The sequence below is a fragment of the Suricata suricatta genome, chromosome 9 (assembly GCF_006229205.1).
Source record: "Suricata suricatta isolate VVHF042 chromosome 9, meerkat_22Aug2017_6uvM2_HiC, whole genome shotgun sequence".
In the NCBI taxonomy this organism is placed as follows: domain Eukaryota; kingdom Metazoa; phylum Chordata; class Mammalia; order Carnivora; family Herpestidae; genus Suricata; species Suricata suricatta.
The window spans coordinates 80,957,090-80,981,016 of NC_043708.1; the positions used below are offsets into that span (position 1 = coordinate 80,957,090).

Consider the following 23,927-nt stretch of genomic DNA (forward strand, 5'->3'; position numbering starts at 1 on the left):
CTAACAAGCAAAAAAGAAAATAATTTTTAGCAGGGGCCTGGGTGGCTCAGTTGGTTAAGCGTCCAGCTTGTCCAACTTCAGCTCAGGTCGTGATCTTGCAGTTCGTGAGTTCAAGCCCCACATTGGGCCATCGTGGTCTTTGCTGACAGTTCAGAGCCCAGAGCTGCTTCAGATTCTGTCTCCCTCGCTTTCTGCCCCTCCCCTGCTCATGCTCTGTCTCTCTCAAAAATAAACAAACATTAAAAAACTTTTTAAAATTATATAGTTTTAAAACTTGAAACTTAAGGTGCTATTAAATTATGACATCACAGATTTGCCTGATTCTGTTTTTTCATTCAACTACATATTGAACACCTACTATGTGCCAGGCACTATATTAAGTACTAGGGTTGGGGGCACCAGTCGGTTAGTGTCCGACTCTTGGTGTCAGCTCAGGTCTTGATCTCAGGGTGGTGAGTTCAAGCTCCATGTTGGCCTCCACACTAGGTGTAAAGCCTACTTAAAATTTAAAAGAAGAAACAGTACTCATGTTCATCACTGAACAAGACAGAAAAGTTTTTTATCTTCATGTTATTTAAAAGAGTTGAATGCCTCAAGATTTGTCTGAGAATGTTTTATTTTGAATAAAATAAGATCTTGCATACAATGCACAGTATGTTTAGATGTGCTCTACTATCTGATTTTACACCTATACTCCTGTATGTAATATCTTCTAACTCTCATAGAAATGTATTCTTCTACTTACTAACAAGAGACTAATATATAATTTTGCTATTTTTATAAATATAAATATTATATAAAGGTGCGATAAGACTGAGCTGAATTGGGAACTTTTACTTAAAATAATAGCTGCAACTTAACAATAATTACACATTGATAGGCCATAAAGATTCTTTAAAAGCAACATGTTTTCATATTGGAACAAGTTGCTTGAGAATTCTATTTGTGAGGGAAGGCTTTATGATTCATAACATTCTTGAACTGTTCTACAAGTGTTAAAATAATCAGACTGGCCACTGTTCTTCAACAAATCCCCCTTTTTTTAAGGTAGAAAAGAACTAGGAAAAATTAAAATAAGTATGCCTTGGGGAGCGGGGAGAAAAAAAATAAGAATGCCTGTAAATCTGTGTTGATTTGTTCAAGCTGACTTCTGAACCCTGAGCTAACTAATTAACTTTTCTATATTTTAGATTAAAGCTGTCTGCATTGAACCAGGATAAACTGTTGACTGATGTAAATAGGAACCTATGGGAAAAAATGAGACACTGCTCTGATGAGGAGGTATTTTTATCTCATTTTCTGAATGGGAATCAGTTATAGACATTTTGAACACAGATTTTTTTGTGAAATAAGTAACTGTTGCTTGGTAATTAGTGATGAGTTCTTTAACTTCTCAGGTATAATATGTTACCAAGGTTTTTATCTAATTATACATGAGTAATTGTTAATATATAATCTTTTCAAACCTGAAATGACTAATTTAATGTAGGAAATATATTTGAAGTTTATTTAGAATTTCCTCCTACTTGTTTTCCTTTCACGTAGGTTTGGATGAGGAAAAGATTTACTTTAATTGGTTAAATAAAAAGCATCGCATTTTATATGTGCTCTAATATATTAAAAGAGTTTTTAAAATTAACTCAGAGCCTGTCATTTTCTAACTTGTAATAAGAATAAATGAATGAAAAGCAGGAATTAGGGGTCCCTGGGTGGCTCAGTCAATTGAGCATCTGACTATGGCTCTGGTCATGATCTAACTGTTTATGAGTTCAAGCTCCTTGTTGGGCTCTGTGCTGACCACTCACAACTCGGAGCCTGGAGCCTGCTTCAGATTCTGTTTCCATCTCTCTGCCCCTCCCCTACTCGTGCTCTGTCTCTTTCTCTCTCAAATTTACAGAAACATTAAAAAAAAATTTTTTTAAGCAGGAATTAAAACTGGAATCTGTTCTTAAACTATTAAATGTGATTAAATTTGCAAATGAGTGGGCACCTGACTGGCTCTTGACTCTTGGAGCATGTGACTCTTGATCTTGGGGTCAGGAGTTTGAGGCTTACATTAGGCACATTTAAATGAATGTGAGTTGGGGTTTTGTTTTTTTTTTTCAGATTTGCAAATAAGAAATGCCTTGCCTTAGGAATCAGTATAGGATGGGTAAAGCTTAGCACATAGCAGCTGAATGAGCCTTTCCAGACCATTTGCCTTTTCTAACTCACTTGTTTTAGTACACTATAACCTTTGACTTTCTCTTGCAGTTGAAGGCGTTTGGAATTTACCTGAACAAAATAAAATCCCATTTTACCAAGATGACTAAAGTCTTCACTCATCAAGGAAAAGTGGCTCTCTACAGCAAGCTGGTACAGTCAGCTCAGGTAATTTGACACGGCTAACAGCATAGAAAGAAAAATCTATTAAAGTTACTTTATAGTGGTTTTAGGGTATGAAGAATGTTCCTTAGGAGAGACATGTGAATGAGACTTGGTAATACATTTACAATGATTCATGAAAGGTGGGATTCATTTTATCAGCAGTGGGAAATCCAGGGGCACCTGGCTGACTCAGTCAGCTATGAGCATGCAACTCAATCTCCATGTTAGGTATGGAGCCTACTAAAAAAAGGGGGGAGGGTGCAGGGGAAGATCTGGCCTCTTGAATAATTATAGAATATATTTACTAATATGGGCCTATGTCTCATCTCAGATGTTGGAATAAAACAATGTAGGATTCTGATCTTTTCATTGCTAAGGACTATACTATAGTATTATCTTCCTCATAGTCCATACCCAGCTATGAATGTGCATCTTTATTTTTAGGTATGTATGTAGGTAGGTAAATAAGCAAGCTTTATGCCCAATGTGGGGCTTGAACTTATGACCCTGAGATCAAGAATCACACGTTCTACTGACTGAGCCAGCCAGGTGCCCCTGTGTGTGCATGGTTAAAATAGCATTTTCCAAAATGATCGTACAATCTGTTCAATGTTTCCCATACTTATTTGACCATAGAACAATTTTTTAAGAATTCTTTTTTTTAAAGTAATACATATTAACTTGTATTATGGAATACATGAAATACATTCAGGAAATGCTGAAATAAAGCAAAGCACAAAAAAATGGGTTTACATGTTATGTATGCCTTTTTTAAAAATGCTTATTATTTTTAAGAGAGTGTATATGAGAGCAGGGGAGGGGCAGAGAGAAGGGGACAGAGGATCTGAAGTGGGCCCTGTGCTGACAGTAGAGAGCCCAATATGGGGCTCAAACCCACAAACCGTAAGATAATTGCCTGAGCCAAAGTTGAATGACTGAGCCACCTTGACATCCCTGTTATGTATGCTTTTTTTTTTTAATTAAAAAAAAATTTTTTTTTTTTTTGATACAGAGAGAGAGCATGAGAGGGGGAGGGGCAGAGAGAGAAGGAGACACAGAACCGGAAGCAGGCTCCAGGCTCTGAGCTAGCGGTCAGCACAGAACCTGACGCGGGCCTCGAACCCATGAACGTGAGATCTGACCTGAGCCGAAGCCGGAGACTTAACCGACTGAGCCACCCAGGCGCCCCTGTATGCTTTTTAAAAACATCTTCAGGGGCGCCTGGTGGCTCAGTCGGTTAAGCGTCTGACTTCGGCTCAGGTCATGATCTCATGGTTCATGGCTTCGAGCCCCACGTTGGGCTCTGTGCTGACACATAGCTCAGAGCCTGGACCCTGTCTTTGGATTCTGTGTCTCCCTCTCTCTCTCTGACCCTTCCCTGCTTGCACTGTCTCTCTGTCTCTCAAAAATAAAGAAAAAATATAAAGAAAAAATTTAAAAACATCTTTAGTCCAGACTTGAAGCTTTGACCTTCATTTCAAGATTTGCCTGTTCATGGTATAGACAAAGCAGTATGTCTGTAAGTTTAACCATCTGTAATATTAAAGTGTTTTGTTGAGAGGTTTAATTTAACAATATGATACTGTATGTTTAGAATGAGAAGGAGAAACTTCAGACACGGATAGATGAAATGGACAACATACTTAAGAAGATTGAGAACTGTCTCACTGAGGTGGAAATAGGTAAAATATTTTGAACCCATTCCTAAAAGGTAATTTATTATCTAAATGCTTCCCTACAGTACAGATTGCTGGTATCACTATGCTGAAGCCTTATATTAGCAATTTGAGACATTAGAGCAAAATAAAGCTCTTTTCCTGTGGTACCCATAATACAGTCAACAAGAATGCCCAAGATAATAAACCTCTTTGGAAAGCTCTTTATAACCTAGACTATAATCTTACTTTTTAACAGATGAACTTATTTTCTCCATTTGAAAAGTATCCTTTCAGTTTGACATCTCATAATCCCGAATTGTTAGTATTGTCCTGAAACTGCTAACTCAGAGTTCACAAAATTCCACATAATCATCAAATTTGGAAGCTTTTAGTCCTTAGCTATCTTGACCTCTTTCAGCATTTGACACTGATGATTATTCTCTTCCTTCTGAACCTTTCATCTCTCTAAACCTCTGTGATACAATACTACCCTAACCCTATTCTTTTTTTCTGACTATTCCTTTTAGCTTCTTTTTTGGTCATCTCTAACTTGTTGGGTAGGCCTTTAGATTTTATCATCTACTCATTTCTGTAATCTCTCCTTCATGCTTTCATCTGCCTTAACATTTGTGTTTGTATGAATGATTTACAAATTCAGTTAAATTTATCATTTGTTGAACACCTGCTGCATGCCTGATACTGTGCTTAGCATCAGAAAAAAAGATATTATAAACACAGATTTTTGCCCTTAAGTAGCTTATAATTATTCTGACTGAGGGCATCTTTAGCCTCTCTCTTCAGTTCCAAACTTAGCATTTCTAGCTTCTTGCTGAACCGCTCTGTAAATATGTTTTTAAGCACTTTAAGGACATTTTTATTTCCAAAATAAAATCTGAAAATTGGTTCTCCCTATGATGTTTCTCATCTCTATTAATGGCATCGCTCTTGTTACGTACTGTAAACACCTAAAAACTTTCATTGTCTTGAGGTTTCTTTTATCAAGTCCTGTCATATATGCTTCTTTAGCATCTCATATATTCTTTCCCATTCCCATTAAGGCTATCATTAATTCTGACATGTTATTCCAAGTCTTCTAACTAATCATTCTACCTACACTTTTTTTTAAGTTTATATATTTATTTTTTGAGAGAGAGAGAGTGAGCAGGGGAGCAGCAGAGAGAGAGAAGGAGATAGAGGATCCTAAGCAGGCTCCACACTGTCAACATAGAGCCCCTCACAGGGCTCAAACTCCCAAACCGTGAGCTTATGACCCAAGATGAAACCAAGAGTCAGACGCTTACCTGACAGAGCCACCCAGGCACTCTGCAATCTTTCTACACTCTTAATTTCATTCTGTCTCCTTCCAGCCCAACCTGCACATTGCAGAGTAAATTTACACAGAGTAAATAATTATGAACAGTTTTCATTATGTTACTCCCATCCAGAACTTCTCTTTCCATTTATAACAATAAAGTCCAAACACCTGAGCTTGACATCTACATTCTCTACAAGCATTTTTAGGTCTTTTTTTCTTATGTGATTTACTATTATTCTATTATGCATCCCAGATTCTAACCAACTCTTATCATCTCTGTGTAGTCCTGCCGTTTTGTCTTTGCTAATGCATTCTTGTCTTTTCTACCGAAGGAAGTAGTCCTTATCTCCCTTGAGCTCCTGTAGCTATTTTATTAGTCTTTCTTAGAGTACATACACATCTACTTGTAATTATAGATATTTTTGTATGTTTAATCCCCCTAACTCAATTGTAAGCTCCATGGAAGCAAAATTAGCTTTATTTTTCTCCATATCCCTCAGAATTCTTAGCACTGTGCTTTGCACTGAGCAGGTGCCTAGGACATGTTTTCTACATTGCATTGATAATGAGTATATGAGTTCCATAATCTTAGACTACCCTTACCCCTTTGTTCAATACCTTTCTTTCTATTTCACATAGAAAAAACAAAGCTATTAGGCCGGAACTTTTGAGTTTCCTACTACCAAACAAATCAAAGTTTTGTATATCTATATCCATTCTTCCATCATTCCTTTCTTTTCCCTAAGGCCAATCTTTCCACCTAAACTTTAGTTCCATCCCCTCTTGTCTTCTCAGGAATTTCATATCACTGATTTTCCCTTATCTCTTATATATTCAACATTTCTGCCTCCTCCCTGAAGGATATATTCACCTCTCTCTTATTTTTAAAACACCAAAAACCATACTTCTTTCTCTAGATACCACTGACAAATAGCTATTTCTTTCTCATTCCTTCATTATTCCATGAGCAAATATACTGAGTACCTACGTTGTGCCATGTACAGTGCTTAGAATACTATTGTGATTAAACAGAAAAACTTCATGGTCCTGTGGAGTTTCTCATCTAGAAAAGAAAATAAGAATTAAACACATAATTTGGGGCACCTGGGTGGCTCAGTCAGTTAAGCATCTGACTCTTGGTTTCAGCAAGATCTCACAGCTTCATGGATTGGAACCCCATGTTGTGCTCTGCACTGGAACCATGGAGCCTGCTTGGGATTCTCTCTCTCGGCCTCTCCCCGGCTTGCTCTGTCTCTCTCAAAATAAATAAATAAACTTAAAAATAATTTTATGGTAAATGCTATGAAAGAGGTTCATGTTGCTGTAAGGTTCTGAAAATGAAATCTAACCTAGTCAGGTCAGGAAGGGCTTCTTTCTGAAAAAGTGGCATTTAACTAAGATCTGAAGAATGAGGAGGAGTTAAAGTAAGGAGGGAAGGGCAGACTATTTAATATGAATAACATATGCAGAAGCTCTTCTATGGGAAAAACTATAAGGACAAGGGTCTGAAATAAGGCCAATGTTGGCTAGAATAGAGAGAGCACAAGAGAACATGAGTCAGATAAAGCTGGAGATGGTCAGCTTTGCTGGCCTGACCAAGGAGGACCCCTTAAGGAGGTTTGGCTTTTTCTGCAAACAGTGAGCAACATTGAAGAGTATTAAGCATTGGCTGCAATGTAGAGATTGAATTTGTTAATCAGCTTAACGATAACCCACAACCCTCGGACCAACTTAGAGATTGAATTTGAATAGATCAAGAGTAAATGTAAAAAGTTAAGTACTTATTGAATTGGTCTGATTAACAAAGGACTGTAGCTTACCTTAAGGGAAGCTGGCATCGGTGAAGAAAAAAGTATATTCAAAATATATTTTTGAGGTAAAAATCTAAACTTGGTTTGGATGTGGGAAGAGAAAGGTTTTAAGGATGACTCTAAGAATTCAAAAGCAAGATTTTTAAATGTCCATGCATGCTTTTGTATATGTGTATCTGTTCCTGCTTGTCCATGGGGTTACCTAACAATAACTTCAATGTATGCAATTACATATAAACAATTTCTACCTCAGAGTGGCCTGTGAGAAGCTGCTGTTGGAAGACCATTGCATCTGGCTCAAAGATCACTTGTCTGCCACTAGAAGCAAGTCTTTGTATGAAATTATAAGTATAGCTCAGTGCTTTGTTGGCAAGGAAAGGTGGGGAATGATGAGTATTTGTGAAATACTGTTAACAGTTCATTTTGGGACCATCTTTTTTTCTCATCTCTGGTTCTTTTTGACTGAGTTATTCTAATGCACATTGCCCACTTAGAAACTAAGAATTTGGAGAATGAAGAGTACGTCAATCCTATGGAAGAATGGAATTCTGAAATGAGAGCTGCAGAGAAAGGTAACTCAATTAATTAGGGGGATAACTGGGGGAGAAAACAATAAGCTATTCTCTATTTAGGTGAGATAAAGTGATATAGAATTTTCATTAGAACAGAGGATTTTTTGTAGCAACATTTTAATGTGTTTATTCTGACAGATTTGTTTTTTGGTTTTTGGTTTTTTTTCCCTAAAGAACTGGAACAGTTGAGAACTGAAGAAGAAGAACTCCAAAGGTCAGCTTCACCTGGAGTATTAGAAAATAGCCTAAACTTCACAAGGCTAAATGGCTTCCTACCTCTCAAAACTGACAAGATTAGGCACATCAATATTGAATTAAGACTGACTCAGGGCTTCTATTCCACCTTGAACTTGACCCATCTTAGTTGACAGTGTTTTCTAAGTACTTGTTTACAAGGATTTAATCCAAGGTAGTATTTCACATGCTTGAATAATATCAGGATCCTTTTATTTTTCTTTTATATTTTATTGTCAAGTTGGTTTCCATATAACACCCAATGTTCATTTCAACAAGTGCCCTCCTTAATGCCCACTACTCCTTTCCCCCCTCTCCCCCACCCATATCAGGATCTTTTTAAAGAAAATAAACCTAGCATTTAACTGTATTTATGTTGGACTTTTCTTTTTTAAGTTTATTTACTTACTTTGAGAGAAAGGAGAGAAAGAATCCCAAGTAGGCTCTGTGCTGTCACTTCAGAGCCCAGCACAGGGTTCAGTCCCATAAACCATGAGATCATGATCTGAGTGGAAATCAAGAGTCAGATCTTTAACTGACTGAGCCACCCAGGTGCCCCAAAATGAAAAGTAAATGCTATTAATAATCTTAAAGAATTTGCAAACTGTCAAAAGATACCTTCATGGCTCCTAATTTTGAGAACCATTGATTTAAACCTTTCCTAATTAGACCCACACTTCTAGATAAGTGCTTATTTAAAAAAACAAACAAAACAAAACAAAACAAAAAAACAACTAAGAAAATAAATGGATGCCACTCACTTCACTGGAGACCCATCTAGCATGTGACTCTATAACCCTTTTGTTTTTTTATGGAGTCCAAATTCTCTGACAACAGCCTTATCTATGATTACCTGCTGTGGTTTGCAGAAATCTCTTAGAACTGGAAGTACAGAAAGAGCAGACCCTTGCTGAAATAGACTTTTTGCAAAAACAAACAAATAGAACTGAAGAGCTACTGGATCAGTTGAGGTAAGGAAAGGCAGGTGTCATTACTGTGTTTTACCCTATGCCTTTCTACTTGTCTAACCTGTTATAGCAGTTGATGTGTGTTTGTAATGTGTATCACTGTTGTTATTGTTTTTAAGTTTATTTATTTTGAGAGAGAGAGAGCCTGCACACAATGGAAGAGGGGCAGAGAAAGAATGGGAGAGAGAGACAATCCCAAGCAGGTTCCGCATTGCCAACACGGAGCCTGACATGGGGCTTAAAGCCACAAACCAGGGCTTGAACCCTTGAACCGTGAAATCATGATCCAAGCCAAAATCAAGTCAGATGCTTAACTAACTGAGCTGTATCACTACCTTTAGCCTATAATATAATACAACCTCAAAATGAGTCAATGTACTCAACACCAAGCTGAAAGTATACAAGGTGGGAAAACTATTGAATTATTTTAAAATATTTAACACTTTATATTGCCTAAACTTGGGTCTTCTCTGGTACAGAACCCAAAATTGAGTCAATCCTTTCAAAAGCATATTTGTACATTCACAGTATTTGAGTCAAAATATATTATTGTCTCTCAAGCCAGAAAAAAACTTAAACAACTATTGCTGGTACTTTTTGTGTGGTATCAAAAGTTAACTCTCTTCTTTTACTTCAGGGAAAAAAAATTGTCTTGTTTATTTCTTTCCAGCTTGTCTGAGTGGGAAGTCATTGAATGGAGTGATGATCAAGCTGTGTTCACCTTTCTTTATGACACAATAGAACTTACCATCACCTTTGGAGAGCCAGCCGGTGAGTAGCAAAAGTAATTACTCTGCAGAAAACTGTATGGATAAACTCACTAAAGAGTCCAGTCTTTATTTTAATACAATAATAACTATTGACATAATGAAATGAAAGCACTGCTGAAAATCTTAGATGAGGTGATCATTTTAATTTGTGATAATAGGATTTTATTTTATTAGATAGAGAATAAAATATTCAACTAATGAAAGTTGACCTTTGTTGAACTACATTAAGTGATAGAAATTTTACATATCCAAATAATGGATCAACATGCTATTCACATCCATTTATTCTGACTTCCTTTTTTCCATCTGTCTTTTGTGACTTTTGACTTTTTTTTGTTTTAATTTTGAGAGAGAGCATGAGCAGGGGAGGGGCAGAGAGAGAGGAGGAAAGAGAGTCCAGAGTGGGCTCTGCGCTGACAGTAGTCAGTCCACTGTGGGGCTTGAACTCGAACCAAACCTTGAGATCATGACGTGAGCTAAAGTTGGATGTTCAGCAATTTGTTTATTTTTTTGTACTTAAATTAACCTAAAAAGTTAATTGGAAGTTCTGTGTATGTTGGTAGGCTTAACAAAGTAGGTAGAATGACTATGTGGTAACTGGACAGAGTCCTAGCTATTTGGTTAAGAGTCTCCTGTCAGCGTCTTTAGGTAGGTCTTTTTTCTGAAACAATTTCAGGATAACAAACCAAACTTTAGAGTTTTCCAGCCTCCACACCTAATTCTCCTTAAAAGTTCCTTTTCTCAAAGAATATTATCAACTTCAGTCTGGGTCCAAAATTAAAGGTTTATTTATTTTGAGAGATTTGAGAGAGAGGAGGGGTGGGAGGGCAGAGAGAGAGAGAGAAAGAATCCTAAGCTGATTCCGTGCTGTCAGCACAGAACCAGACACAGGGCTCGATCTTATGAGACCTGAATCTAAAGCAAGAATCTGTCATTTAACCGACTGAGCCACCCATGCGCCCCAGTCCAGGTCCAAAATTAAAACTTAGAAATCACTCTATACTTCTTTATCCCTTGCCAGGCGTATCTAATCATCAATAAGACTTAGTGAATTTAATTTCTTAATACTGATCTACTTTTCTTCATTTCTTATCAGTAGTCATTTCTAAGCAAAAGACTATAACAACATTCAAGATGTCTTTTCTGGATCTTCTTTTTCTCTCCAATTCATCTTCCTTCCTGCATCTATGAGGGTAGTTGAAAATCTGATCATGCACTGAAAACTCTTAGACTAATGATCAAAATATTTGCTATGAATTATAACATCTGCAAGAATCAAATTTTTTTTTCTTTTCCTCTTTTCCTGCCTTAAACTGTTCTCTGCACTTTGGCACAAAGATTTCTTTCCCTTTTTTTTTTTTTAACGTAGGCTCCACACGCAATGTGGGCCCTCAACTCACAGCTCTGAAATCAAGAGTTTCATGTTCTTCACGGCTGAGCCAGCCAGGTACCCCTCTTTCACTTCTTTAAAAGATCATTGTGTTTTCATGGTCACTCATTTTCCATCCTACTCCAGGACTTCATAATGATCTTTTTTATGCCTGGAAGCCCTTTGCCTTGTCTTTGTCCATTTGGACTACTATAATAAAAATGCCATAAACTGGGTAGCTTATGAACAACTGAAACTTATTTTCTACATTTCTGGAAGCTGGAAATCTAAGACCAGGATGCCAGCATGGTCAGGTGAGAGCCCTCTTCCAGGTTGTAAACTTTTCATGTATCCTTACATACAAAGTCCAAGCTAGCTCTTGAGGGTCTCTTCTGAGACCCTAATTAATCTCATTTATGAGGGGTCTACCCTCATGTCCAAAATATCTCCCAAATGTCTATCACCTAATACATCACATTGGGCATTAGGATTTCAACATACAAATTTGAGGGGAGGACACAAACATTCAGACCATAGTATTCCCTCTCCACTAAATAAATTTCTGCTAATCCTTAAGAGCTCATCTCAGGGGCGCCTGGGTGGCTCAGTTGGTTAAGCATCCGGCTTCGGCTCAGGTCATGATCTCACATGTCATGGGTTCAAGTCCCGTGTCAGGCTCTGTGCTGACAGCTAGCTCAGAGCCTGGAGCCTGTTTCAGATTCTGTGTCTCCCTCTCTCTGACCCTCCCCTGCTCGTGCTGTCTCTCTCTGTCTCTCAAAAATTTAAAAAAAAAAAAAAAGAGCTCAGCTCATTTATCACTTTCTCAGAACAGTTTTCTCTGATTCTCCTTTTACCCACTCCTATTTACCTTCCTGTTAAATATTTTTTCATTGCTACCTATGGTTTTCCTTAATACCACCTATCACCAATTGTAGTTCTTGGTGTGTTTATTTGTGCAATTATCCTTGTATCCCCCTGAGCTAAAAGCTTTTTGAGAATATAAATTGATCTTTTTGTCTCATTATTATATCCCCAGTGCCTAACACAGAAAATATTAAAGTAAAAAGAATATGAATTTGAGAGACATGAGATAACTCTAGAGATTGGTGGAGCAAGCAGCCGTCCTGACTACCTAAAACTCATTACTGTGAAGCTAAGAGCATAAATCATTTTCACTGTATTTATAAAAAGATAGTAGGTGTGAAGAGATCATAGTCATTTTTGTATATGGTGCCTGAAAATAGTACCTTTGCACAAAAGTTAGGAGTTAAATGAGGAGGCCTTAATAAATTTAAAATAAAGGTACTATACCTTAAATTTCCCTTAAAGGCCAGCCTGTACGTGTAGTTCGGAGCCTTTACCATTCACAAAAAATAATATGATTCAACGATATACCTTTAACTGCTTATATTTAAAAAAAAAAACAAAAAACCCTGCTGGGGCACCTAGGTGACTCAGTCAGTTGAGCATCTGCCCCTTGATTTCAGATTAGGTTGTGGTCCCAGGGTGGTGGAATGGAGTCCCATGTTGGGCTCTGTGCTGAGTGTGGAGCCTTCTTAGGATATTCTTTCTCTCTCATTCTCTCTCTCTATCTCTCAAAAAACTAAAAAAAAAACCCCAAAAAATCCTGCTACCCAGAAAGAGAAGGCTTGTAAAGTACTGAGTTGTATGTGGCTTAAAATCAGATAATAAATGGGGCACCTGGGTAGCTCAGTCAGTTAAGTGTCCAATTTCAGCCCAGGTCATGATCTCACAGTTCATGGGTTCTAGCCCCACTTGGGGCTCTGTGTTGACAGCTCAAAGCCTAAAGCCTGCTTCAGTTCTATGTCTCCTCCTCTCTCTGCTCCTTCCCCACTCATGCTGTGTGTGTGTCTCTCTCTCAAAAATAAATAAACATTAAAGAAAAATTTTAAAATATCAGATAATCAAAAGAAATACTACACTACTCTTACTCTCATTCTTCCTAGTTGGTCTCCCTTTCCTGGACAAGGCTTATAGGAAGATTGTTGACCTGAATTTTCACTCTCTGTTAGATGGTAAGTCCAAACATTTATCTACTAAAAACTTGTTGAATATTTACAAGTGTTGCTCTTTGAGAGCTCTTTCACATACAAAGTTAAATATAAATAATAATAATAATAATTTGTCCTTAGAAATGTTTATTAGACATAAAATTTCTTGGATACTGTTCCAAATATTAGGTATGATTTAATTTTTTTAATTATTACTAGATTTTAAACAATGACTGACAATAATAGCCTTTTTCATAATTGAAAAATTACCATTATGAGTACTTCTTCTGTATCAGGCATGTTAGTGTTACTTACATCACTTTGGGGTAAGGATTATTCCTCGTTTTACAAATTAGGAAACTACAGGTCAAAAGAAGTTAAGTGTTGTGCTTAGGTCCCAGGAAAGGTAGGATTTAAAATTGGGTTTGTAACATTTAAGCCCATGTTTTTAACCAACTTCTATTCTGTATATGATAAAGCCTTGAGGGGTTTTTTTTATCATTTATTTATTTTTTAAATTATATCTGTTAGCATATAGTGCAACAGTGATATCAGGAGTAGATTCCTTAAGCCCCTTACCCATGTACCCCATCATCCCCCTCAACCCCTCCAGCAACCTTCTGTCTGTTCTCCATATTTAAGAGTCTCTTATGTTTTGTCCCCCCTCCCTGTTTTTATATTATATATACCACATCTTCTTTATCCATTCATCAGTTGATGGACATTCGTACTCTTTCCATACTTTGGCTATTGTCAATAGCACTGCTATAAACATTGGGGTGCATGTGCCCCTTTGAAACAGCACACCTGTATCCCTTGGATAAATACCTAGTAGTGCAATTGCTGCGTCATAGGGTAGTTCTGTTTTCAATTTTTGAAGAACCTCCATACAGTTTTCCAGAGTGGCTGTACCAGTTTGCATTTCCAAAGGCTTGCGTTTTTATAAGAATGTCTGTGTTCAGTTATATATGTTGATTTACATGTTTGAAAATAAAATGGAGAGGATACTTAGATACCTAGTAGTTTGAAGGTATTTCTAGTTTATATATTTCGAACTTATGTATAGAAGATAAATGAAAGTAAGTAATACCCTGTTTTGTTTTGTTTTCCTTCCTCAGAGGATAAAGCTCCTCCTTCCTCCCTTTTAGTTCATAAGCTTATTTTCCAGTACATTGAAGAACAAGAATCCTGGAAGAAGAAATGTAAAACGCAGCATCAGGTTCCCAAGGTAAATCTGATGGAAGTATTTTGAAGGAAAACTATGTTTTCTGTCACAAAAAGAAGAGCTGAGGGGCACCTGGGTGTCTAATTCAGTTAGGCATCTGACTCTTTGTTTCGGCTTAGGTCATGATCTCATGGTTTCATGAGTTAGAGCCCCACATCAGGCTCTACTCGTGGCATGGAGCCTGCTTGAAGATTCATTCTCCCTCTCTCCCTCCTCTCTCTTTCTCTCTCTCTGCCCCATCCCACCCACACTGTCTCTGTATCTCTCAAAAATAAACTTGAAAAAAAAATTTTAATAAATAAAAAAAAGCTAAACTTCTATATATGTTATAGTGGATCCTGAAATTATAAGTATATTGGGACACCTGGGTGGCTCAGTTGGTTAAGCATCCAACTTTGGCTCTGGTCATAATCTGACAGTCACAAGTTCAAGTCTCACGCCGGGCTCTGTGCTAGCAGCTCAGAGCCTGGAGCCTGCTTTGGATTCTGTGTCTCCATCTCTCTCTGTCCCTCCCCAGCTCATACTTTTTCTTTGTCTCTGTGTCTCTCAAAAATAAGCATTAAAGGGGCGCCTGGGTGTCTCAGTTGGTTAAGCCTCTGACTTTGGCTCAGGTCAGATCTCACGTTCATGGGTTTGAGCCCCACGTCAGACTGTGCTGACAGCTCAGAGCCTGGAGCCTGCTTCTGGTTCTGTGTCTCCTTCTCTCTCTGCCCCTCCCCCTCTCATGCTCTGTCTCTCTCTATCAAAAATAAAAATTAAAAAAAAAATTAAAAAAAAATTTTAAATAAGCATTAAAAATATTTTTAAATGACAGTATAAATATATTAAATTATTTATCTTTGAGGATTTCTTTATTTTTAAAAGAGCCACTAAAAACTGAAATGTTTTCATAATTTTTGCCCCCTGTTTTTCCCAGATGCTTCAAGAAATCTCACTTGTAGTGAGCCATTGTAGACTCCTTGGAGAGGAAATTGAGTTTTTAAAGAGATGGGGACCAAATTACAACCTAATGAACATAGATGTGACTAATACTCAGTAAGTGTATTACTTCCCCAGGGCTGCCTTAACAAAGTACTACAAACTCAGTGGCTTAAACAATAGCAATTTATTGTTTCACAGTTCTAGAGGCTAGAAATCATCAAGATGTTAGCAGGGTTGGTTCTTTCAGAGGGGCTAACAGAATCTGTTTCATGCCTCTCTCCTAACTTCTAGTGATTTGCTGGCAGTCATTGACATAACCTTGGCTTATAAATATATAACTCCAGTATCTGCTTTCATCTTCACATGATGTTCTTCTTGTATGCGTGTTAGTGTCCAAATGTCCCCTTTTTATAAGGACACAAATCATTTTGGATTAGGAGACCATCCCACTCCAGTAGGACTTCAACTTAACTAATTAAATCTGCAATGATCTTACATTCTGAGATACTGGGGGCAAGGGCTTCAACATATGAATGGCAGTGGGGATATAATTCGATTTGCAACAGTAAGTGTGTAATTAAAAACTTATTAAAATGATTTATTTTAATGAGTTTTATGACTAACAGTGAAAATGAACAACGATAATAATACTTTGTTCCAGATATTTTACCCTTTGTTCATTTGATAAGGACCAGAAATAATGTACCACCTAAGTTTCACAAACTAGTGTAAAAGGAAAATGTATTTATTTCATTCTATTTTTGTTTTTTATTTTTAATTGAGGATCTTGTCTTTTACAGATTGAGGCTTTTATTCTCCAGCTCTGCAGCATTTGCAAAGTTTGAGATAACTTTGCCTCTCTCAGTTCATTTTCCAACTGTCCCATTACCTTTTTCCATTCAAAATCACCTTGGAAACATTGGGTAAGTAAAGGGCCAGCAGGATAGGGCACCTAACAACTTTTTTACCTCTCCTCTGTCATTTGAAAAATCTCTCAAAGTGGTCAGAAATAATAGATATATACCATGATTAGATATGCCAATAATGGATAATCCATACTGAGTGCCAAATGTCTCTTCTGACTTCAATTTGAAGAATCGGTTCTTAGAAGTCAGTCCTTCATTGCTAGCTCCAGTGGATACTGGTGACTATTAGTATATTCTTTTATACTTGCTCCACTTTATGAATAATCTTACCTAAAACAAGAACCCAAGAAGGAAAAAAATTGGTATAAGCTTAGCCCAGATCATATATAAACAACTTTTATGGCCTTAAAAACAGAATAATCACTAATCACTTAATAATACCTAAAAAGCTGTACAGTCATAATACTTTTCTCAATTAGTCTTTGTAGTCTTTCATTCCTATTTGTGACTTTTTAGACATACTGTTGACAGTTTATAAGATGGCAGAGTTTAGAATGCACCCACCTCAAATCCGTCAGCAAACACCAGCAGTTTAGATTTTCAGCTATGTTAAGATACCTCCCAGTACATACAGAATTGCTCGTAGGCCTTGTTTTTGGAATCTCAGTTCAAACTGGACAGTCAGTTTCTAGAAATGCGTATTTGTGCTTCCTAAAAGACTCAGAGACCATACCCCAAAACCTGAATTCCACTGAAATGGAGATAAGTAAGTTTCCAGAAAAATTAATGAACCTTTTGTTCTTTCTAGCCAAGATGAAATCACTGCAATTTTATCTAAAGTGCCACTGGAGGACAACTACCTAAAGAATGTAGTCAAGCAAATTTACCGAGATCTGCTTCAGGACTGCATTTCTACCACTAGACCTGTGGACTACAGTTATAGTAACCAAGCATAGTACACATCATAATGATACTGCGTCAGAGTATCCATTGCTGTTTAATCTTTGTCTTTAGGTCATAGAACGAAGCCTCATAATATTCCTTCTGAAGATCTTACAGTTAATATGTATAGTTAGTTTTTAAATCTGTATAGTCAGGAATGATGAAAGGCCTCAAATAGCCTTTTATCAACTTGCTCGTCTTTTTATAAAAGGTTTAAATAGTAGAACACTTAGGGAAATTTTCTTCTAATTAAAGTTGTACTCTCTGCTTTAGTACAAGCCCTATGGAGAGACTTTAAAGTATAAGAGGAGCTCTCACCACTGACAAAAACATTAGCCATTTCCTCATATGTACAGGTCTGATTTTTTGGCTGCTGGGCTTCCCTGGTAGGTATTTCTGGGATTGAGATTTATCTGTCTACAAACTATTCATCCTCCTTTTTCTCCAAAAATCTTATTAAGAAAAAGCAATAGCACTCAGCTATTCAAATGGTTGCCATCTTTTCTTGAGGGCATTGCCTTTTGTTGTATAATGTATATTAGTATTTTCTCAATAAGTATAATTTTATAGAGAAAGCTAATTCATTTTGGCCCAGTACGTATATATAAATATATTAATATTTTTTGCTTTTGTGATGTAGTAAGGGGATATATATAAGGAAATACATACAGATGTATAGAGAGATTCTTGTTTGTCTAGGCAGTTTCCATCTATCTGAAGGATGCTTTACAGCAAGATTCTCAGTCTCTTTCTAGCAAATAATTGTACTTCAAACAATATCATATTCAAAACCACCGGTTCTGTCAAATTCTGGCAGTGGTAATGAATTTAATGTGAGTATTGGTTTCCGAAGCCACATCTTTCTCATACCCAAAAATAAGCCATATCCACTGATATTGAGTGATCAGTATTATCTGTGAGATAAATAAATATGAAAAAAAATTTACCCAACCTTGAATCCTAATCATGATAATTTTTTTTGCTTCTTTTATATTTAATTCAAAACTCAGTATATTTGTACTCAAACTAATTCATATTTAAATTTTGCTCTATACTTCATGATCAAGTTAAAATCTTCTCAGTCCTATGAATTTTGTCTTCATGCTTAAATTGGCTTTTACTTCTGAGCTATTGGTCAGAAAGATCACATGGTTTTTAAGCCTCAAATTCAACATAAAATTTATTTTCCATAAAAATCAAGATGTAGATATTCTTGAAAAACTTTTAAAGTCACCAATGTGGGCTGCATCCCATGAAAGTTAGTTTTCTTACTAGTATTATTTATTTTCTATAAACCTAAAAAGTAGAAATTTTGTTTTATGCATTTTGGTAAACTGGAATGACTGGCTTTAAGAATGATTTGGTTGTAATTATGGTCTCTGCTTCCTTGGGTTTAGATATGTAATTGTAATATTTACCTAGTTATTTGCATTTGTACTTGTTCAAAGGATTGGCTATTTTTTATAAAATTTTTTGGAAGTTATTTCTTCACTGACTAGAAGCAGATTGGTTTTTGCACTATTAAAATAAGTTTGTTATACAATTTTTTTTAATGTTTACTCATTTTTGAGAGAGACATAGCGTGAGTGGGGGAAAAGCAGAGAGACAGGAGACACAGGATCAGAGGCAGGCTCCAGGCTCTGAGCTGTTAGCACAGAGCCCAACATGGGGCTCAAACTCATAAACTATGAGATCATGACCCTAGCCAAATTTGGACGCCTAGCCGACTGAGCTACCCAGGTGCCCCTATTATATGAAATCTTTTTAAGCTACATCTGTTTATGAAATGAAGAGATTTGTTGTTGTTGTTGTTGTTGTTTTTACCATGTATTCAGTAGACCTATGAAGATATAAAAAGGAGGTGCCCTTTAAAAACACGCACACACTCTCTTGAAAACTCAGATATGATTTGGGGCACTTAACCAGATTCTTAACCGACTGAGCCACCCAGGCATCCCTAGAATGGATAACTTTTGTAATGGAGAATAAGGAGGTGCCTGGGTGGCCCAGTCGTATTAAACATCCAACTTTGGCTCACGTCATGATCTCACAGCTCGTGAGCTCTATGCTAACAACTCAGAGCTTGGAGCTTGCTTCAGATTCTGTGTCTCCCTCTCTCTCTGCCCCGCCACCCCTAAAAAAAGATTTTTAAAAACTTAATAAAAATTAAAACTAATAAAATGGAAAATAAGGGGCCCCTGGCTGGCTCAGTCATAGACCATGCAATTCTTGATCTCAGGGTTGTAAGTTTGACCATAGAGATTACTCAAAAATAAATAAATAAATAAATAAATAGGGTTGCCTGGGTGGCTCAGGCTCAGTGGGTATAAGCATCCCAACTCTTGAATTTGGCTCAGGTCATGATCTAACAGGTTTGTGAGACCAAGCCCCAGGTCAGACTCTGCAATGACAGCACAGAGCCTGTTTGGGATTCTTTCTCTCCCTCTCTCTCTGCCCCTTCCCTCTTTGCACTCATGCACACACCCTCTCTCTTGCTCAAAATAAAGAAAGAAATAAAATGTAGAGTAAGTGCTGGAGGAGATATAAAGAATTTAGAACCTTGTGATTGCTGGTGGGAATGGAAAACTAAGAAGCACATACAATTCTCTGAACACTTTTATCCAACTTTTAAGTTCAAAAGGCTGTCATTTTAGTTTTTCTTTATAGGCTTCAGGCCCAGCACAGAACCCAACGTGGGGCTTGAACTCATGACCCTGGGATCAAGACCTGAGCTGAGTTTAAGTCAGACACTTAACTAACTGAACCACCCAGTTGCCCCAAAACACTGTCATTTTAAACATTACTTGTAGAAATTCTAAAAATAATTTAATAAGGAAACTCTAAAGGTAGCCACTGTAAATTTATCAATTGTCAATATCAGTATTTATAATTAACGAGTATGGTATTCAAGACCCCCAAGGATGCTGGTAGAGTGATCATGAGATAACATCATACAGCTGAATGTCCAAGGAAACACTCACTGTATTTTATGTATTTATACATATTTTATGTGTTTTCACTATTTATGATTAATACTCTGCATCCGTGATTCTCTCCAGTAAAAAGTTCTTTGAGATGCGGTCTTGGCCAGTCAGAGAATGGAGTCATCTGGCTCACCCTTCCTGTGAATGGGCCCAGAGATAGTGAAGGTTTTAAACTGGCTGTTGAACCTGCCTATCACCTTGTCAACTTTAGCCTTTTCATCTGGAGGGAACTGTGGTCATTTGCACTGATGACACAGTTGCTGGCTGAGCGTTTCTGCAGCACATAAAGGTCTATGAACTGGCTGGAATCATTCTGCACGTGGAGGGCACACCTGGTTCTTACAGGAGGGAGCCTTAGCAGAACCTGTGCTCGGCCACAGGACCTACCTGGTGCTAGCCACCACAATCCGTGGGAGCTAGAAAAGTCATCAGTATTTTATATAAATAGAAGACTGCTTGCTGGGGGCTTAGGTTCTAACATTCCCATTCCTATACTCCACAAATGGACAGAATGACTGAAAAGCTCCCAGTACCCTGGAGGTAGGGCAAATCTAGTTGGAAACATTCATTGTTTGGGATGATTGGGGTGTTCAGTTGGTCAGTGTGCCTGGTAATAATATGTCCAGAGTAGTCAGCTTCTAGGTAGTTAGTCTGAGCTGATTGTGTGCCAGGCTATCTGGTCCATATGGTTTGTTGATTGAATCCAATCAAGTTTTTCAGCTATCCCTCCGAATTTCTCCTGTATTTGAATAAAAATTGTTTTGGGAGTGTGTCCAAGGCTAGCTCTTGCAGAGACAGGGGTGAAGATTTTCTGCCAGAGTCCAGCTCCAGCAGGTCCAGGGTTCCCTGAAGGAAAGACGGTGTCAGCATGAGAGAGAGAGAGCCTCGAGTTTCTTTCTAATCACCAGACAGGCATCTCTGCTCTGATTCTCTAGCTTTATTTATAGTGAAAGGTACAAGGAGGAGAACGAGCAGCATGTGTTTAGGAAATTATTTCACATAGATAATTTTTACAATTTTCCAGAACATGGATTCTGCAGAAGTTAGAATTCTAGTAGTGATGATTGTCATAAAAAACTTAGCTATAGGCACTGATGCTAGTATATGGGAAGGGCAGGTAGTTTTTAAGACTGAGATATACAAAACTTTAGGGATAGCCCTAAGGAAGTGACATTTAACCATGAGGCAAACAACATTGTTTAGTAAAGGTCAGTTTTTTATGAGTAAGGGTCATTAGGCTGTTTATAGCTCTAATAGAAAGTTTCCAGAAAAACAGGATCCCCAGGAGACATAATGCTTGCTCTCAGCCCCAAAGACAAATGATACATTTTATCGCAGTAGTGACTTTTGCAACTGCGTCCAGGCCTAGAAAGTAGTAAGTTGATCAGTTAATTGCTCAGCTAGAAGGGAAATTATATGTTGCTTGCCTTAGTCGCATTAGGGTGTATCTAGTTTACTCATCTTTTCCCTGACCAGGTGCAATAATGCCTCAGGGACAGGGAGGGGGACAGGCTGCTCCTGACATTAATCAGCAAAGCACTCCGAGGTTTTGGTGCCCAAGCAGAAATGAAAGTTACAAGAGGGTAGATATTGGTCGCTACCTGATGGCAAGAGACTGTGTGCCGTACCCTCACCAGGGATTTTCACTCAACCTGTGAGTTCAGATAGCTCCCCAAAATTTTCACCATCTTCTGAAAGAACCTAGATTCCTTTGCCTCTCTAATGTTTTTGCCCTGATGAAGGTAGAGAGCAGGCTCTCTCCCTTTCCTTCTTTCCTTGGAGGCCTTTTCTGATTTAAGACTGATATGAAAGCAGTACAGCTAAATCTGATCCAAGTTTCTGTATAAACATCCTAGATTAGCATTTTCTCTGTGGAGACTGCTTGCAGCAATTAACCGCTTAGACTTTCATTTTCCTCACTTGTGAAATAATAGTACTATTTTCTAACATATTAGTTTTTGTTTAATGTTTGTTTATTTTTGAGAGAGCGAGAGAGAGCATGTGCACCAATGAGTGGGGGAGGGACAGAGAGAGGGAGTTACAGAAACTGAAGCAGGCTCCAGGCTCTTTCTCACAGTATTAGTATTAAATGAGCTCATGTATATAAAGCCCTGCACAAAGTAAGTACTCAACAATTGGTAAACATATAATATATTTTGAGTACATACAGTGTTTGGAAATTTTAATTATTAAGAAACAGATTAAACTGTTTGATACAGGGGCGCCTGGGTGGCTCAGTAGGTTAAGCTTCCGACTTCGGCTCAGGTCAGATCTCACGATCGTGGGTTCGGGCCCCGCGTCGGGCTCTGTGCTGACGGCTAGCACGGAGCCTGGAGCCTGCTTCCAGTTCTGTGTCTCCTTCTCTCTCTGACCCTCCGCCTCTCATGCTCTGTCTCTCCTGTATCAAAAATTAATAAAACATAAAAAAAATTTAAAAGACTGATACATATAACCTATGTATTCTTATCTGTAAAACATGTTTACCCTAAATCTAATCATGAGGCAGTAAGCAGCCAAATCCCGATTACTGGACATTTTCTAGGCAACTGGGTTGGCGTCTTCAAAAATGTCAGTGTCATGAAATCAAAACAAAAAGGGGATCTCTCCTAGATTACAGGAGACTAAAGATACTTTTGGGTTTTTTTTTTAATGTTTTTATTTATTTTAGAGAAAAAGAGAGAGAGAGAGAGAGAGAGAGAGAGAGAGAGAGAGAGAGAGTGAGAGCAGGGGAGGGTCAGAGAGAGGAGTCACAGGGTCTGAAGACCGGCTCCAGGCTTGAGCTAGTGGTCAGCACAGAGCTTGATGTGGGGCTCAAACCCACGAACTGTGAGATCATGACCTGAGCCGAAGTCAGCCGCTTAACTGAGCCACCCAAGCACCCCAAGATACTTTTGAAAGGCAGCACTTGACCCTTGATTGAATACTTTATTTAAAAATCACAAGGGGTGCGCACCTGTGTGGCTTAATCCCTTAAGCTTCTGACTTAAGCTCAGGTCACAATCTCACTGTGAGTCTGAGCCCCAGGTCGAGCTTGGTGCTGACAGCTTGGAACCTGGAGCCTGCTTCAGATTTTTGTGTCTCCCTTTCTCTCTGCCTCTCTCCCACTTGCACTCTGTCTGTCTGTCTGTCTGTCTGTCTTTCATAAATAAAAAACCCACAACCCGGCACCTGGCTGGCTCCGTCAGAGGAGCTTATGATGACTCTTGAGCCTGAGGTCATGAGTCCGAGCCCCACATTGGGTGTAGAGATCACTTAAATAAAACCTTAAAAAGATATTAAAAAAACAAAGACTCTAAAATTTAAATTTACACTTCAAGTAATTTATTCAACAATTCATAAATCAAGCAGCATCCCATCTAGCAATAGAAAGGAACTCTGAAGGACTATACGAAGTGGAAGTTTTTTAAAGGCCAAAAGGGAGCAGGGAAAGAAATTATTAGTAAAGAATGAATTGTTTCATGCAAGGTTGCCCTTCTGAAGGGAAGGGAAGGGATCTGGTGGATTGCCTCACTAGTGCTAACTAGGTAATTCCATATTGACCAGTTAAAGGTTACACTCCAGAAAAGCTAAAATTGAAATTAGGTTAGGTACGAAGTTTTGATTTGCTGACATGGAGCTTAGCACAAATGACTCCATTCTTGGTCTCTTGCTTCTTTATTAACACCTATTAAGGATATTTTGAGAATACTTGGAAATTTGAATGTAAACCATATATTAGATAATATTCTTGTATCAAAGTTAAAATTTTGGGGTGTGAAAACAGTATTGGAGTTATATAAGAGAATGTCCTTATAAGAAAATACATGTCTGCAACTTACTTTCAAATGGCTTTTTAAAAGTATATGTGTGTATGTGTATACATGTATGTGTGTGAGAAAGACAATGAAAACAAGAGTTTCAATACACTTTGAAC

At 37.7% G+C, this 23,927-nt stretch overlaps 1 protein-coding gene across 1 annotated transcript in view; it reads left to right on the forward strand.

The window, feature by feature from the left end:
- Positions 1-17,994, forward strand: part of KNL1 (kinetochore scaffold 1) — a 57,205-nt gene extending 39,211 nt beyond the window's left edge. The window contains exons 15-26 of the mRNA XM_029952596.1: positions 1,191-1,281; positions 2,254-2,370; positions 3,962-4,049; positions 7,646-7,723; positions 7,898-7,937; positions 8,827-8,928; positions 9,596-9,696; positions 13,032-13,100; positions 14,195-14,304; positions 15,218-15,336; positions 16,023-16,145; positions 16,897-17,994. Of these exons, the coding sequence (XP_029808456.1) occupies positions 1,191-1,281; positions 2,254-2,370; positions 3,962-4,049; positions 7,646-7,723; positions 7,898-7,937; positions 8,827-8,928; positions 9,596-9,696; positions 13,032-13,100; positions 14,195-14,304; positions 15,218-15,336; positions 16,023-16,145; positions 16,897-17,044 (1,186 nt within the window). The 3' untranslated portion in view covers positions 17,045-17,994. The remainder of the gene's footprint in view (positions 1-1,190; positions 1,282-2,253; positions 2,371-3,961; positions 4,050-7,645; positions 7,724-7,897; positions 7,938-8,826; positions 8,929-9,595; positions 9,697-13,031; positions 13,101-14,194; positions 14,305-15,217; positions 15,337-16,022; positions 16,146-16,896) is intronic.
- The last annotated feature ends 5,933 nt before the right edge of the window (positions 17,995-23,927 follow it).